General features: G+C 44.3%; 1 protein-coding gene across 3 annotated transcripts in view; it reads left to right on the forward strand.

The window, feature by feature from the left end:
* LOC148501100 (serine/threonine-protein kinase BRSK2-like) overlaps positions 1-18,944 on the forward strand; it is a 338,299-nt gene that overhangs the window by 275,746 nt on the left and 43,609 nt on the right. For all 3 annotated transcript variants that reach the window (XM_088450950.1, XM_088450951.1, XM_088450952.1), the window contains exon 10: positions 12,553-12,717. In XM_088450950.1, coding sequence (XP_088307076.1) covers positions 12,553-12,717 — 165 coding nt within the window. The remainder of the gene's footprint in view (positions 1-12,552; positions 12,718-18,944) is intronic.

Here is an 18,944-nt window from a genome sequence, read left to right on the forward strand (position 1 = left end):
CTGTACATCCCTTAGTCCTTGAACTGCAAGTCACAATATTGTCCTCGTTATTAAATCTCATTCCTTTAATGAAGTCAAATTATAAATTATATGAGCGCCACTTAAACTTGAACCACTGGAACATCCACAGTTGCATTGCCTCCTGCCTCTGTTTTCTCTCAGGCGCTTCCTCTCCTCTTGTACTTGTAATGCTGGCCATACACGCTACAATGTTCGGGACGATCCTCCCGATATCCGCGGATCGCCCCGATAATTGTAGCGTGTGTGCAGACGACCGAGTGTTAAATATTGCTCATTCGGGCATGCCAGATGGTCCAGGATGCCCGTCCAATGCGATATTTATGGGGTAAACTGTCGGCCGCATCGGGCAGTGTATGCCCAGCCGTGGCCGACAGACAGACATTTCCTGTGTTCCTTCCCATGGAAGGAACAGGGGAATGTATCTTCCCCCGGATCCCATCTGCGGCTGGCAGCCGGCCAGATAAAATGTCTGTTGGTCTGACAGGCATTTTATATGGACGTGTATACCCAGCTTAACACTGCTAATTGTAAGAATATTAGGCAGGCACCACATGGGATAGATTAGCCACTCTGACATAGACCTCTCCACCACCTGTAATTTCAGAGATCAGTCATTAACCCAGCTGCTAAACCCCAGATTAAGGCCCAGATTTATCAATGAGTGATATTCTTGTTATCTTTCATTACTAATCTTTTATGGTGCCCCAACCAATCAGCTCCTAACTGTCATGTGTTTGAAAAATTACAGTTTGGAGCTGATTGGTTGGAGCACCATTTAAGATCAGGGGCGGGATGCACTAATATGGGGCCTGATTCAGAGCCGTTCGCTATTTGCGGTCGTTCGTTCAAAAACAAGGGGTGGCTATTCAAATGATCCGTTCGCAAATTGCAGTCTGTTCACACCTCTAAGTCTGAACGAGCGAGCAAAACATACGCTCGTTTATTTGTTAAAAACGCCCCCTGGCCGCTCGCACCATACGTCATGTCCGCTATTTATTAGATTAATCGAGTACATCGACCAGCGTATGAACTGCTAGCTATTCTTGTGGTTGGTTTTTGCTACCACAATCTTGCGAGCAGTTCTGGCTATAAAATAACCCAGTGACGTGGTCAATGACGCTGCTGTATTAATTATGCACACCCATAAAACGCCCGTTTTGACCTTTAAGCACGCCTGCGTTCGGATCTCCACTCCCCATTTTCAAGCACCTTCCTCTGTTACCACCCACATACGCCTCATTCTGTCACTCAAAATAGCAGGCATTCGCTATATTGCGAGCACATGAATTTCGGCCGCACTGACTGGTTCGCGCATGCGTATAACGATCCGTACGCATGCGCAGATGTGCGAACATCGCTCGGAACGAGCGTACTGCCGCTAGCGAGTGGCTCTGAATGAGGGCCATAGTGCGGTACATACCGCCAGACATCGCATCCATACTGATCGCATATGCACTAACATTCTTCCGATGAGAGCTGTCCTTTGCGATCAGCGCTGCTCCCTGGACTTCCGGGTTTATGACGCAGGAGTCCATTTGCGCATGTGCAGAGTGACGCGGCGGCCGCGGGGCATGCTTGGAGGGATCCTGTCGGATCCCTCATAACAGAGCGATGCGGTAGAAGCCCACAGGCTTCTATAGGGTAACATCAGCAAAAGCTGGCATTACCCTCCACATCGGAGTCACGACGGCCACCCAATAGTACATATGGAAAATGCGGTATAACCCCGAAAACGGGGTTTTGTGTCGCATTTTCCTTTTAGTGCATTCCGCCCTAGTGAGTGATAACAAGTATATCACTCTGTTTCCTCAGTGAGCTTGGAGACCAGGGGCCAAATGTAATAGGGTGAGAGTTTAGAAAATATGAGAATTTAGCAGTAAACTGTCACATTGGTCGAGTTTTATCTTAAAAATGGGAAAACATCTGGATGAGATTTTAAATTGTGAGTTTTTTTAGTCTGAAAAACATGCGAGTTTGCGCTGTTGCTTTGTTCTCGGACTCTATTACATTGACCGAGTTTAAAAAGTGTGAGAAAACCCTCACCCTGGCCGGGATGTACTAATAATGGGGCGGAGGTCTCGGTCACAACCATATCACTTACGTCGCGATGTTCCTGCACCTCCGCCTACCGCACGTGGAATATATAAAAATAAATACGGTAAGCAACTGATGATGCTACAGCTGCTTGTGGCCACTGCGCATGCGTGCTCAGCCAGAGGCTGTCATGCTCAATAGGCTCTGCAAGACGCAAATATAAATCACACCTATATATCATATATATATATATATATAGATATATATATATAATCACACCTACATATCTTTATAAAAAAAGTATATATATTTAGATTACAAATTAAATATATATTTATATCTATATATGTATGTATATACGTGTGTGTGTATATATATATATATGTCTGTGTGTGTGTGTATATACATATATGTATATAAATATATATTATATGTGTGTGTTCATACATAACACCTGTGAGTCATACTGTGCCGGAAGTCACGCGGTATTTCCCGCTGCGGTGGTTCAGTGTTTTTTTTTTTTTTTAATCAAACTTTAATAATACATATGCGATCACGTGACCGAAGTGGCCAAGGGACGCTGCAGTAAGGTTTAGTACATCCCGGCCCCTTTTACATTTTGCCCCAGGTGCCTAACCAACAGTTGGTGGGTTACTATTATTGACAATTGGGGCTGGGGTGCAAGATTTGGACAAGTGGCCCCTGCACAGCTCATCCTCCAAGGTGGCCCTATATCATTAACAAGTTCCTTTCAAAGAGCCTGATTTAGACATGGACGTTATTGTGGCAGCAGCTGCACCTTTGTACCCAGCAGCTGTGTGACAATATGCCAGTGTCGGAGGAGGCACCTTGTGTAAATAGACACCTTCTGCCATCTTCTCTGATCTGCTGCTACATCGAATCAACTGCATGAACATTGGACATCTGGGAAAACCTCAGGTTGCTCAGGATGTTTGGATAAATCATGGGCCAGGGCCAGTGAAACCAATGGCTTCTGCACACCTCCATTTTCTGGAACTCTCACCATTGCCACCCCCAAACGCCGGCATCATTTCAATGCTGCTGCTGCTTTGGGGCACTGCGACCGACTTCGCAGAAACATATCTGCACATCAGCAGTGTGACTCCTGATCTGCAAACATCGGAGATGGACGTAAATGTCGAATTTCCGTACATCTCTAAAGAAGTAAGCCCAAAGATCCTTACATCACGAATTGTAACACTACTGCAGTCCTAATATGAGGTGGTATGAACGAACCTTATTTTGCTACTGGAATTCAGGTACAACAGCTTTTATCTTATGAATGCACCCAATAATTTCATGTATGTTACCTTCATAAACACGCCAAATCTGGGTAAAAGCCTGAAATCTGGGTAAAAGCCATTAAAAGCAAAAGCAATGTTGACATCGCAGGAAAACTCAAACAACTCATTGCACATGCGTGTAATAATAAAGCACATATGTGCTTAATGGAAAGGAACTTTTGCATGCACCACAGCGAAAAGTCACAAATCTGCCAGAATGTTTTTTTTCTATTAGACTCCTGAGTCTTTAGAAGTAATTTATTGTTAGATTCCTGTGTCAGCGATTTGTGACACTGGAGAAGTCATTGTTTTTACACTGCCTTGAGCATAAAAAAATATAACATGCACAACTGACAGAGCAGGGATCTTTAGCTTATCACTGTGTGCCACATTCATGCTCTGCTAGTACTGTGTATGAATTTATTTATGTATGGTTTATTTTAGGATCCATCTTACACAATTGTCTACTGGTGTTCCTCATACTAATTCTCTAATTACAGATAACACTGTACAACAAATTAATACTTTTAATTTGTTTTCTCTCTAAAAATAGTCATACATTACTAATTTGAGGTCAAGAAAAACTAAAATGATTTCAGAATGTTTTTACTAGCTCTATTTTTTGAGCTACACTACTTGCACTATACTGTATGTACATTAGTGATATAGTCATAGTGAAAAGCTATTTTAAAATAATTGATGTTTTCTTGATAGAAAATAAATAACAGTTGTTTTAATTCAATCAATCACAAATAAGAACACAAAACGAATCAAACATGCAGCATACGAAACAAACATACAGCATACGAAACAAACATACAGCATACGAAACAAACATACAGCATACGAAAGTACTATCTAATATAGTGGCCTATTCATGGGGGTGCTTTCTCTTTGCTTGTCGCGAAACGCAGATTGCTGGTAAGATTCTCTCCACTCTGCCCACTTCACTAGGAATACCCCTACATCGTCATAAATGGGCTATATCTTGGAACTCAGAGATAACCGAGAGTTTTAAATGTCATATTCATTCTTTGCATGCTGAAATCAATTAGAAGTAACTATTTTCACATCGGAAACATTTTCATTGTTGTGCAGTGTAATTGTTCTTAACTAAATAATACTGTTGAACACCGTTGAATATATGTATTCAATGCGGGATACTGTAGCTGTAAATAGGTAGGAAAGAGTAGGGTTAGTGGGAACAGTTAATTGACTCAACATTGTAACTTGCTGATGTACAGTATTCCCTACTACTTGCTTTTGTGTATTTCCCTCATTGTCCACATCTATCAATCCCCTTCATATCATAACCCTAGGCTGAGTTAGAGTAGGTGAGACGGGGAGAACCCTGCTTAACGCCATATCCATATGTCATTATTATCGCACTTATCAATAATTTCTTTTAGTAAATTTGAAGCAAATCGTTTTCCCATTACAAATATGAGAAATGTGATCTGCTTACTAAATGCAAATTTAAGGGCTTGGACTATTTTTTTATATTTTTTTTACAAAACCTGCTTTAAAAGCGCTTTGATACATTTAAGTGATACTAAAATAATGTGAAAATGGTGTGAACACCTGTTTTCACATTATCTTGGTAAAAATAATATTGATAAAAAGACCACTAACTCAATCTCAACCAGCAGCGGCTCCTGACCACTTATTGATGGAGGCTTCCGCTGCTGCTGGTCTGGGCCCCGGTGCCTGCTCATTGGATCTAGTAGGCGCTGCACATGCGCACGCATAACACCAGCTTCTCGGGGCTGCATTGGTTGCAGCCCCGAGAAGCTCTGTAGGGCTGCCTGAAAGACAGAGCAGCAGTTTCCACTGGAAGCCGCTCTCTGCTGATCGCAGCCCGGACTGGCAGTCCCAGGGGGAGGAGACACCTCTCCCTGGGGCTGCGTGTCTTTAGCGTGACTGGCAGGTACCGCTTCCAATGGGAAGCTGCCTCTAGTCACATTGGAGCCAGTGCAGTCAATGCATTCTCCCAACAGTTCACAATCAAGCAAGCCGCCATGGAGGGTGAAGCCATTACACCTCCAAGCTTGATTCTGTAAGTGGCCATTTTGTCAGAGTTGCTGGATAGTCCTAGGCACATGTAGATAAGAGGTTTGTTATTCCTGGCTACCAGATTGAGGTCCTACAACAGAGGCACAATTCATTCCTGCATCAGGAAAACAATCTATATGATCCTCTGGTAGTATCGGTGGTCAACTTTAAGGAGTCCTGCACTACATGTGTGCACTCCAAGTTGCAACAGACCCTGTCTTCCTTGCTCCTGATGTCACTACCACCTGTCATTTGTATCTGTTATTGTGGGTGGTACTAAAATATTGTAGCTGTCAGTGTTGATGGTTGTGGTTAGTGGCAAAGAGATGTCAGGTGTGGATGTTAGAGAAATGAAGTGGGGTGGCTTGGCAAGTGGATGTGTAGTATAGTAATATATGAAGAGAAGTATTTTCATTAGAGAAAGTCGGCTATGGACGAGAATTTCAGTGGCGCTCACAGCGTGGAAGATGTACGTCCATCACCTCTGCTGTCTCCAATGAGCAGCCACTTGCTGGACTCTTCAGATCTGTATACAGTAGGCATCGGATATCTGGCACTGATCCCGAATATTTTTGTGTGCCCAAATGTTGGGGCTGTTTATACATTATGTCAAGTGACCCCATACTATGGGTCTCTGTTATAGTGTGACCAGCCCAGTCTGGCATATTCTGGTGCTGGTTGACTCTTTTGCAGTGGGACCACTCTCTCTGTTTGTTCTCCTACTTTAGTGGTAAGCAGCCCAGGCTATAACACTTGTGCTGCTTACTTAGTTTAACAGAGGGGTACTAATCTCTTTTATTATTAGATATATTAATCTTCATATAAATGATGTGCTGCTGATGTCATCATTATAAGCACATACCTTTATACCGAGCCTTCAGGAGTTGCAAAAAATACACTTCCAAAGAGGCTTATCCAGAGGTGCAACCTAATCTAATTAGGTCACAGCTCTTGGGGTCACAGGGGGCTATATCGCTACTACTTACTGTATATCCTGCGCTTATATGCGTTATTCCACCTCTCCAAGTGTAAGGGCCACAAGTGCAAATTAGGTTTCAGTTCAAATCTAAAACCTATCGCTAAATCAGGCCCCTTGACTGTAGCCATACAACAATGATTTTAGGCATTTGTGAATATGGAGTTAAAACATTTTTACATTATTATATTAAGTGATGCTAATTAAACTTTTTTGGCCTAAATCCTTTTGTGACTTTAGCCCAGAAAGTCAACTATGAGAATTTTATGTATACTGCGGCTTTGTGAATGCTAAGAGGTTATAGATGTGAGCAGGGCTGGCTCCAGGGTTCTGAGCACCCTGTGCCGGCTCTTGAGAGAGCATCCTAATCGCGTGACCGAATTTGGAGGCGTGGCCTAATTACCATAGATCACGCCCCCTGTGTGACGTTATTTGGAGGCGTGCCCGCATGGCACGCCTCCAAATAACGTCAGGCTGATGGTAAAGCCCAGCACTCCGCAACTGGCTGGGCTTCCCCCAGCCCTCTCCGCGGCATCCATTCACTCTCCGGTGGTCCGGCACCCCAGCCTCCCGATTTGACCACCCGCGGGCCACTTCGGCCCGCGGATAGAACAGCGGGACAGTACTGTCCCGCTGAAATCGGTATGCTGGGGAGGGGTGCCGCCCTCTACGGGTGGCGCCCCTGTGCGACCGCACTGGTCGAACACCCCTAGAGCCGGCCCTGGATGTGAGTAATCCCCTTACTGCTCGGTAAAGTACATTTGGTACAAAAATCTAACTCAATAGCCCGAGTGCTGAACGGGAGCATCAGTGTCTAATTTTACCATACAGGTGTGTAGCTACATTTCCATGTCTAGGCCTGATACAGAGATTGATGGTAACGCTGCTCCTTCTGTATACACAGTGGATGTGCGAGAATATGCAAATGTCGCAGGCGCCTAGATTTGTATTGAGGACGCCCCTCTGCGGCTTTGCAAATCCAAGCGTCTGTGTACAAAGACTCCGCATCGGTCGCAGATCCTTTGATAATCAGCCTTATGAGTGACCCTATGGTCGCACAGAATGGCTGCGGTAACTGAGACACTGGAACCATGCTTCCTGCATATGGGATCGCAGTCGCAGTCTCCGACATACCCCGAAAACATTAGCGTCAAAAAGCGTTTTCGCTGCCACTCCCTCGTTTTCTCCCCCAAAGGCTCCCTGACTGTGAATCATACTGCTGGAAAATAGTCTCTGCCACCGCTGACAGCAATGTAACTTGACACATGCGTTGTGTAACTCAGACACATGCGCAGACCACCGATAACACTGCACAACAATGAAAATGTTTCCGATGTGAAAATAGTTACTTCTAATTGATTTCAGCATGCAAAGAATTAATATGACATATAAAACTCTGTTATCTCTGAGTTCCAAGATATAGCCCATTTATGATGATGTAGAGGTATTCCTAGTGAAGTGGGCAGAATGGAAAGAATCTTACCAGCAATCTGCGTTCCACGCAGAGGGGGCGGGGCCTAATGACCCAATTAAATGAATCAGTTATTTGTCCCCTCCCCTATTCAAATATATGCGATTCACTTGATTAGCCACACAAGATAACTGTGGTGCATTGAGTGACAAGCATAGTGAGCGATTCCACCAAGACATTTCAGCAATGGGACAAAGATATCAGGGTAGGTGAATCACTACTGTTGGACAGTGACAAGAGATGCCCCAGAAGAGGAGGACAAGCGACAAGCAAAGAGAAAGCACCCCCATGAAAAGGCGACTATATTAGATAGTACTTTCGTATGCTGTATGTTTGTTTCGTATGCTGTATGTTTGTTTCGTATGCTGTATGCTGTATGTTTGTTTCATATGCTGTATGCTGTATGTTTGTTTCATATGCTGTATGTTTGTTTCGTATGCTGTATGCTGTATGTTTGTTTCATATGCTGTATGCTGTATGTTTGTTTCATATGCTGTATGTTTGTTTCGTATGCTGTATGTTTGTTTCATATGCTGTATGCTGTATGTTTGTTTCGTATGCTGTATGTTTCGTATGCTGTATGTTTGTTTCGTATGCCATATGTTTGATTAGTTTTGTTTTCTTATTTGTGATTAATTGAACTAAAACAACTGTTATTTATTTTCTATCAAGAAAATATCAGATGATTTTAAAATAGCTTTTCATTATGACTATATTACTAATGTACATACAGTATAGTGCAAGTAGTGCAGCTCAAGAAATAGAGCTAGTAAAAACATTCTGAAATCATTTTAGTTTTTCTGGACCTCAAATTAGTAATGTATGACTATTTTTAGAAAGGAAACAAATTAAAAGTATTAATTTGTTGTACAATGTAATTGCTTAATTGCGTAAGCATAGGCATTGCATCCATCTCTGAATCAGGCCCTCTGTCACTAGAGCTTAGCGTCCTGATCAGCAGATAGCAGCACACACAGACAGATAATAATCATCTACCCACCAAATATTTATAGGTGTTCCCAAAATGTATGTGCCATCTGATAATTTTTTTTTTTTAAATAAATGTTAATTTTAGGTTCAAAGGGGGTGATTCAGCTGTGGACACAGTAACAGGGTTCATGCAGATTCCTGAGTATCGGAAATCTGCGCCTGCGCCTGACCCGTACTGCTCATGTGCAGTACAGGTCTGTGATCCCGCACACGGGCTCTGATTCAGAGTTGCTCATGAGCGCTGTGCGTTTGCAAGCGGGCCGATGTTTTTGCACTGCGCAGGTGCCGCGTCTGGCGTGCACAAGCCCCGCTGAGCGACTGAAGTTAAGTCGCTATGGGGCTCGCAACAAGACGGGGCGGCTGTCGATGGTGAGTGACAGCTCGCCCCGTTTTGTGGGTGACTGGACAAATGCAGGCGTTCCCTTAGAGCAGGAAGTCCATTCGGCCTACCGTAGGGTCTTTTCGCAAGGCCGATGGTCGCGATTATCGCGATGGTGTCCTGGCCGCTCGCACAAGCTGTGGGTGGTCTCCCACAGCTTTGTGAGCGGCCAGAGAAAAAAACAAAAATGCCCACAATCCCAGTGAGAGGGCAGCGGCAGCGAGCAGGTGTGAATCAGGGCCATAGTCTGGTAGCAGACTGTCAACGGGGGAGTAGAGAGGCCAGGATCTTCTTCGGCTGACGGAGTGTACATGGCCTCTTTGGGGTAAATTTTCTAAGAATCGAGTTAGGGTGAGTTTGTGTGAGTTTGCAAACTTACGTGAGTTTAGGCATGTTTTTCATCTCACAAATTTACTAAAGACAAACTCAAGTGAGTTTGGAAGTGAGTTCTGTCTTTTCACTGTTCAAACTCATGTGAGATTGCAAACTTGAAAAAACTCACCATCGGCCAAATTAGGAAAAAGATGCAACTCGCAAATTTACTAAGAATCGAGTTTCCAATCTTGTGTGAGATTGTAGCAAACTCACTGTGAAATAGAAGTTTTAAACACTCCTGAGCTGCGAGTTTGGCAGAAATACACAGATCAGTGTGATTTGTGTATGTTTCTAGCTGTATACCTGATATAAAGTGTTATTATTAAATAAAAATGACATAGAGTCTGCCCCTAAAGCTTAACCAGCCCCGGACTTGCCAGCCTGCCTGTCCTGGTACCTAAAATTACGGGGAACAGTACACTGATTACAGTTCATGAGAATGAGTTGTCATTCGTACCGGGCCGCGAGCCAATCAGCGGCGGCTTAACATTAGCAGCTGCTCATTGGCTGGGTCCACGTGGGTCCCAGCCAGTAAGCGTCCGCTAATGTTAAGCCACCGCTGGTTGGCTTTGCGGCCCGGTACTAATGACAACTCATTCTCATGAACTGTCATTTACGTACTGTAACAACATGCTGAAGCGTATTGTTACAGTGTGTCTGTGGCCCTTATTGGATTTCTGCGGAGAACATCGTGGGACAAAAGGTGAGTGTTGGATCTTTTTTTCAGGTACTTCCATAGGATACTTTACGGTGACAAGGGGACGTGAACATCTGGCAGCAGGTGAGTATGTGTGAGTGTGTATGGTTGTAATAAAACTTTATTTTCACGGTGTGTGTGTGTTGTATTTTCTTACACATTTCTTTACAGGTGAACTACACGTACCAGCGGACCCATAATGCCCCGAATGCCGGTAATTGTGGTTCTCCAAGTACCAGCATGCTAGGGAGGCTTGCTGGGACCTGTAATTCCACTATAAAGACAATGTTGTTAATTTTAATTTTTACACACTACATTCACTATCAGCCTGCCACCCACCGCCCAGGGGTGGCGGGGATAGCCCCAGGTTATCAGACTAGGCCAGGGGTGCCCTGGAGAGGGGGACCCCTTTATTGGGGAGGTCCCCAACTCCCCAGGGATCCCTGGCCTGGGCTGACTAGCGGTCAGGGCTGATGCTGCGACTGGGGAGCCTGGTGAACGGATCCCCTGGCTGTGGCATCAGCCCCCCGCCAGAAAGGCTCCGGTGCTGGTTTTAATTATAGGGGTACCCCTACGCAATATTTTTCCCCCTATAATTAAAACCAGGACTGGCCCTTCATCCTGGTGATGGTACCTAATTTACGGGGGAACCCTACTCATTTTGTTCCCCATAATTTTAGGTACCAGGACAGGCTGTCAAGTCCGGGCTGGTTAGGCTTTTGGGGGGGACCCTATGTCATTTTTTTAAATAAAATTTAACCCGTTTTTTACAGGTGCAAAACACAAGCAGCTTACACATATCTCACTGATATGTGCAGGCTGCTTGCTCGGGAGAGTTTGCCAGAGAGAAAACACTGCAATCTCGGATGAGTAATCTCATCTAAACTCACAAATAGGGGGAGAAATCTCAATCTGCTTCACCATCGGAAAACTCACTCTCAGCTAAATTCACTTCTTAGTAAATTTGCGAGTTGTTAAAGGGTAAACTCACCCGAGTTTTGGTGAAGGAAAGTGAGTTTAAAAAAGAAAAAAAACTTGACCAAACTCGATTCTTACAAAATTTACACCTTTTACTCATCAGCAACGGTCAGCTTGCGTGATCCCATGTGTCATTTAGCGTGATCCAAGGACGCAGCTCGGATCAGTAATGCATGCAGGAGGCATGACGCCTCCCGCATGCATTACCATATTACAGCATATCCGTATGCAGCTGAATCACCCCCAAAGTGTCTATAGCAATGCATACATACAGTGTATCTAGCCGTAACATTTGTGTAAATAGTTGATAGCTTTTCACAAAAGCTACTGCAGAGATTACGTTATGTGTAATTATGGGACACTAGCGTGCATATAATTATTCTAATATTGAGGGGAAAAACATATATCTTTTGAGTGGAATCTGTATGTAATGCTGGCTGTCGGGATGCCTCCTGTCAAAATACTGACAGTGGTATCCCGATGGCTGGTATCCCGACGGGTCGGGCAAGTATACTTACCCTCCCCCTTCTCTCCCTAACCCTCCCTTCTTGTAGCCTAACCCACCCCGTTAGTGCGTAAACCTAATCCTCCCCCCTTCATGCCTAAACCTAAAAGTGGTGCCTAACCCTAACCATCCCCCCCAAACCTACCTCTGACTCCGCTACTTTACCTAAACTGAACACTCCCCCCCCCCTTCCCTCGGTTAATGTTAAGGGCGCCCTGGACCTACCTCGTTCGGGCTGCCGTCCTTCTGGATTCCGGCGTCTGAATTAAGATGTGTCAGTATTTTGTGTCGGGATGCAGTTCGGCGGCATACCGTCCGCCGGTCTGATAACTACATCCCCTTTTGGTTATATAGGAAGGGGCAATTTCCACTAGCATCCTTATCACTAGCTGCATGTAATTAATATACCCTATACAGTAGGTGGTATTTATTTATTCAAACATATTCAATTTTATTTGTACAATCTTCTGCTATACAATATATATGTGTGTGTGTATATATGTATATATATATATATATATATATATATATATAATTCAGTGCCAGGAGCAGTTATTCTTCTGACATAAATATCACAGAATGTTTGTATTTTTCCTTAGGATTGTAAATTAAGACCAACTTAAAAAACTTAATAACAATTCAATATAGGAAGTTTCACAGGGAGAATGTATAGAACGTAGCCTAGGCATAAATGTTGCTGTAATAATTGCTGTACCTGATGAATCATATTACTGTACTTTATCAACTTCTTTTTTGTCCCTTTATTACAGGGGTGGTAAAAATGAGCCAGAGCCCGAACAGCCCACACCACGAAAAGTGTCCATCAGAAGAATTCACTCAGTGAGTGAGTTTGACCCAGATGTCCTGGACAGCATGCATTCCTTAGGCTGCTTCAGGGATAAAAACAAATTAAAACAAGAGCTGCAGAACGAAGAGTGAGTATTAATGGGGCAGGAGGCAGTTGCATTTTGCAGGGAAGGAACCAATGTGCTTGTAATAGACAAAAGTAAATTCAAACCGCTAAGGTTATGTAACAGAATACTGAGCATGACGCAGATTTCTGAGGGATAATCCTGCAAAACAAGATGTGGGTTATTCCTGTGGGTTAGCTGCAGATGTGAGTGATGTGAGGAGCAGACATAAGAGAGGGCTGAATTCTCAGAGGGAATATTGGAATGAAAGAACATGAAGAACAGGGGTCAGAATAATAGAAGGTTGTTGGTTGACCTTCTGTAGCTGGTGTAATGAAATGCTGGCAATGAGCAAAGGGTTCTTTGATATACTTTGCTTTTATATGGGATTTGAGAGTACTGACAATAGATAATGACATAGTAGAGCATAGTACAGTACAATATTGCAGAACAGGCCAGGGATACGGACACCTAGCACACAGTAAAGCATTCCTGGGTACAGCTCTGCGTTATCTGTAGTAATGAGATCTTACAATGTGGCCATCATGTGCTGCAAATGGTTCGAGCCTTCTCAAGTTCAAATATGACTACAGTAGTTGATTATGGTCAGTGGTTTAATTTTTTTTTTTTGCTTCCGATTAATACTGTTGGGAATCATATGTTGTCATTTTCTGTTGTATTCCTAGCAGAGTAGTACAATAATGGGGATGATGTCAATCTGAAGCTGTACTCAAGTCTGTTTTACAGATGGATCTTGCGTGTTTTTGTACATCGCAAGCTCTGGATCCGAGTGCATGAATCTACACGCAATTCAGAGTCGTACACATATCAGACTCCATCTCCAATTGTGGCTCTGCTTGTAACTGGGTGGCCACGTGTCCAGGATATGTAGACGGAATTGTGCATCTGATTTTAGATGGATTTCTTGCTATTGTAAACGATGGATTGGGCTGTTAGAAGAGAACACTGATAATGACTATGAAACTAATTGTATGGGTAGAGGCAGTGCGGTCACACAAATGCGTACAGCTTGGAATATCCGCATTTCACTCTATGCATGCAGTGTGGGTGCAATTACTGCTCAAGTGCGTGCAGCTCTGCATCAGACTCAGTGGTGTATATTTACTAAAGTGCAGGTTTTTATATGTGGAAATGTTGCCCATAGCAACCAATCAGATTATCTTCTAGAATTCCATTTTGATATATATAACATTATTCGCGGCCAAGGTGCAGGCCATGCCCCCTCTGTGTGATGTCACACGGGGCGGGGCCCCAATCGCCCCTGATTACAGCAATGTCTGAAGCATACTGAGGATCAGAGGAGTAACGTGGAATCATGGCGCCTGGAGAAAGTGCATGTCATAGCGCGGCCCTCACTGTACTGAACTGTATCAGTGGGATATGGCCAGAGTTTGGGGGAATACTGAAGTGAAAAGAAAAACAGCATACAGTGGCAGTATCATGCTGGGTGTTGAGGTCCCATTGCGGGAATGGAATGCTTCGGTGATACACTATCTGACATTAAGGGGTAGCGCCTTTGGCACTGCTTTATTTAAGTTTAGCACCTAGGATCTGACTTTTACCTCCTTTGAAGCATTGTTATTAGTCAGTAGAGGATATTGCATTATATATTCTGATCATTTAACTTAAATTGACAGAGTACATGTGCTAGAGTGAGATTCCACAGGGTGCACAGCTTATTACTGCAATTACTGCCCCAATTGAAGTTTAGGATTTTACAACAGATGTGTCACTTTTAAGTCCATTGAAGCACAATGAATGCAATAGGAGGGGATCAAATAGGAGAGGGGAGAGGAAAGTGTTGATCGGAGAGTGAAAGTGAGAGGCCAATAAGAAAGGAGAGGGAGGTGACAGAGGCCAATAAGAAAGGAGAAGGTAGGTGACAGAGGCCAATAAGAAAGAAGAGGGGAAGGGCAAAGCCAATCAGAGAGGGCCAGTGACAGAAGCCAATATGAAAAGGAGAGGAGAGGGGTGGTGACAGAAGCCAATAACAAAGGAGTGGACAGGGGCAAAGAGCCGATCACAGGGTAGAGGGGAGGGAATTAAAGAGGTGAGAAGTGAATCGAATCAATCTGACAGGTAAGGGGAGGTGACAGAAGATGATCACAGAGGAGGGAGGGCCGGAGGTGGGGCAATCTGGCCAGTTTGAGGGAGCATGAAATATAGAAACAGATCTAATATACTTAACTTATTTAGGATACAAAGCAAACAAACCAAGGTTAAAATAACAGACGGCCGTCATACTGTGGAGCATCCCATGACTTCCAGAACTCAGGATGGCGCCCTCTGTCCATTTTAGTGCCCGGAGCTCATGCTCCACTGGAACCACCCTCACTATTCCCCTGCTGAGGATACTCCAGGGAGCTTCGAGGGCAGCGTGTGTGACCGTATGAAGCATCCTCAGGACGCTCCAGGCGGCACTGCTGCATAGATTCTAGCTGCAGAGTGCCATTCTAGGCTAACAGACAAAAGCTCAGAGAGCCATTTTGATATATTTAACTTTATTCGCGGGCCTGGTGCAGACCACGCCCCCTCCATGTGATGTCACACAGGGGCAGGGCCACAATCGCTGATGATTACAGCAATGCTGGAGCATCCTGAGGGAGCTTTAGGGCAGTGGTGTGACCATCTGAAGCGTCCTAAAGATGCTTCAGGTGGCACTGCTGCATAGATTCTGGCTGCAGGGTGCCATTCTAGGCACCCTGCAGTCCAGACGAGGCTAACAGACAAAATCTCCCAGGGCCAGGCAAAATGATTCCGGGGGCCTGAGGTTCCCCATCCCTGTTCTAGAAGGTACTAGATAAATGATCAGTAAAATCTGATTGGTTGCTATGGGCAACACCTCCAATTCTAAAAACACACACTTTAGTAAATATACCCTAATGTGTTCAAAAGTAGAGCACTCCTAAGGACGTTCTGTGCAGCTCTACAGTCTGCATACTATAATGTCCAAGGAGTGCTTCGGGTGGTGCCCTAGTGCTGGCAGCTCTGCCCCCTAGACATGGGCGGCTCCAGCACACAGGTCCGCATTATTGCCGGTAGGGGCTACAAATGTGCACAGGTGAAAGAGTATAAACTCTAGATTGCCAATTTCACTGTTTCGGTTTTCCTCCTAAAATATATCTCCGTTCCATCTTTATTTATATCTGTTGTACATACACTGGTAGAAATGCATCCCACTGAAAAGCCCATCCCCATTTTCAAGTCCTTTTGTGGGGAAATAAACTTGGCGGCTTCTAAAAAGGGGCACTCCTGTCAATAGGCCCTGTCCTCCCCTGGAATCTTATTTTAATAGCTTGTTCTCACATTATTTTTTTTTTTTTTTACTAGGTTCCCAAACATATAAAGACCCTTGTACAATTGCAGAAAAAAAATAGTTTCCAAATATATGATGTTACACAAATAGTAAAGATACACAGTACACAGAAAAGAGTTCTAAATGTAAAGTCACATAGAGAATTGACAAAACTCAAAAGGACGGAGGAGGGAGAAGGAATAAAGTCATGAAGCATTTTATAGACTGCACACTGGACTACACAACATTTTTATAATTCAAAGTTTGCTGCCAACCTTTCCATTAATAAGCTGCTTGCTAGTTCTCGCCATCACCAGAGGCCAATATGAGTAGTGATACCACCTAAATAATGCATACTCTGGTGCCGGTCTAGGCTATTTATGTTACTGCCTAATAAGCAGCTTGCTAGAAGAAACTGAAATGGGGGAAAGATTTGATTTTAATCACTTTAATAACTTCAACCTACAGTAAACCCCCAGAGCTAATGGGCTGGTCCTGTATACAGCGTGGAGAATGGTGCTAATGTTATCACTTCTAAAGAAGGAGGGCCTGATTCAGATCCGCTCGCTAGATGCGGCCGCTCGTTCCCAGCATATGGAAATTCAGCTAAGTGACGTCAAGGCAGCCGCTCGCACTGCAAGACATAAGCACGCCCACTATGTCATGGCGAGCGATCAGTTTGTGCTTACAGACGCCCACCAGCCTGTCTTTAGCCTCCCACTAGCGTACGTCATCTCCAGGAAGTATATACAACCATCGGTAAATCGGGTTCCATCAGATATGACCACAGTCTTGTGGTTAATTGTACCCTACCGCAAGCACTGCGATCACTTCAGTGTATTATTCAACCAGGTGACGTGTGCTATGACACTGCCTGTTAATTATGCACGCCCCAGAAACGACGTTGAAACACTCTGGCACGCCTGCGTTCGCACCTCAACTCCTCCATTACTACTGGCCTGCCCCTGTTACCACCCACAAACGGCCTCTCATGTCACTCATTCCACTGAGCTGTCTTTGCAGGGCAAGGCTGCACATTCCGATCGCTCAAACTAGTTTGCGTACGCGCACTGCGAACTTACACGCATGCACACATTAGCGAATATCGTTTGCAACGAGCGGCCGCTTGCTAGCGAGTGGGTCTGAATCAGGCCCAGAGTCTGTGGGCATCTATCATACATAGGGGGGTATCCAATTAGTCCTGATAACCCGTGTTTCGGCTAAAAGTTTTCACTTGTGAAAAATTTTCTCCAAAAAGGGTTATCGTGCTATCCAATTAGCTGCGGTCTTCGCAGGTCCGAAGTCTTCCATAACAATTATCGCCAATCTCTGAGGAGGTGAAAAGTTGTGCATTGTGATAGAAAGTGGCCATAAGGCTATAAAGGCTGTGTATTACAACTTTTATTCATACCTGGAGACTTTACAGAACCCCTCCTCGGGAGAAGCCCAGAGAGGAAACTCTGCTGACATCTTCGGGGAGGGGGAAGGGCGGGCTGGACTGTAGACGTCATAGGCCCCGCCCATCACAGAAAAGGCAGAGATTCGCAGGTCTGCGAGAAAGAGGCGGTGCTATATGACTTGATTTCTAATTTTAGCCCCGCCCCCTTCCTACATACCCGTAAAATCTGAGATCTGCCTACACTTTCGGGGGTGCAGGGGGCTACCCAAAAAATCGGGAGCCTCTCGCGACTTCCGGGAGAGTAGGCAAGTATGCTTTTATTGATGAATTAAAAATGATAAAAAACAACTATAATCAGCAAATAGAAGTGGTTTAGAGTATGTTTGGGTTCATTTAAATGTATCTAATGTGCTGTGTAAGTGTGTATTTACACTGAAGTGCCAAAAGTCATGGGATAGCAGTAGGTAAAGGTAATGGTCGGTGGCCTCACCCTACTATGACGTCTTGGAAATGCCCAGACCAGCATCACTGCACACAGCAAGGTGACGTGATAGTGGGTGCCTGACAGATGGGACATTTCATTTTTGAAGTTGTGTGGAAATAGAAGGGCTCCTGCGAGGAACCGCGTGGCTTCAAGCAGGATGCCAATCGGCCCATTGTTTCTCTGTCCACAGCCTCAACCGTCATCCTCATCATCAGTATCGGCAGGTGCACCAGCCCCATGCTAGGTGCAGGAGATCCACCATGTAAACAGGCGTCCCTTCCCCGTACGCACGGCACAGAATAGCACGGAACTCTAGCTACATGGCCCACAACATTCCCACAAGATAGAACAAGTCAGTGTGTTCGCATTATCGCCACCCAGTTCCCACCCCGAAACGCCCATTTCACGGGAAAAAACGATCCGGCAAAGATCCCTAGGATGGAGATATGCAAAAAAAACTTAAATTCACACCTGCACATGCGCTGTATGCTAATACTCGCTATTTTCATCTGTACTAAGGGACCTGCCCGACTCACAGCCAGCCCCGTTGTGCCGACATCTGCACTAGGAACAGGCAAGCAGCTAAACTGAGCAGCTCGCTAAATCCTTTTTTCAACCTCTGCGATTTGGGTTAAATGAGAGAGCATTAGATATTAAAGTGGAATGTATCAAATTACTGTATGTCAGTCATTTCCTTTTTTTTTTTACTGACACAGCAGTTTCCTACAGGTTGCTTTGATTAAATGGGTTTTTTATACTCATGTACAGGCAAACGTAGATACTTAGTAAATGTGTAAAGCGGTGCTACAAAGTTTGAACACTTTTTCTAAATTTCTGACTTTAAATGTGATCAGATCATCATCTGTTGTAAAAATAGACAAGGAGAAGCTAATAAGTTAATGTACACACAAAAGGATATTGTTTCTCATTTATTTATTAATCAAAACGATCCAACTTTAAGGGCAGGATGTTATAACACTAAAATGCAGTCAAACCTCCGAAAACTACTATTTTTGGGGGTTTGATCACATTCCCCATATGTATCAGATTCC

The sequence above is a fragment of the Taudactylus pleione genome, unplaced genomic scaffold (assembly GCF_031769625.1).
Source record: "Taudactylus pleione unplaced genomic scaffold, aTauple2 ptg000535l, whole genome shotgun sequence".
Taxonomy (NCBI): Eukaryota; Metazoa; Chordata; class Amphibia; order Anura; family Myobatrachidae; genus Taudactylus; species Taudactylus pleione.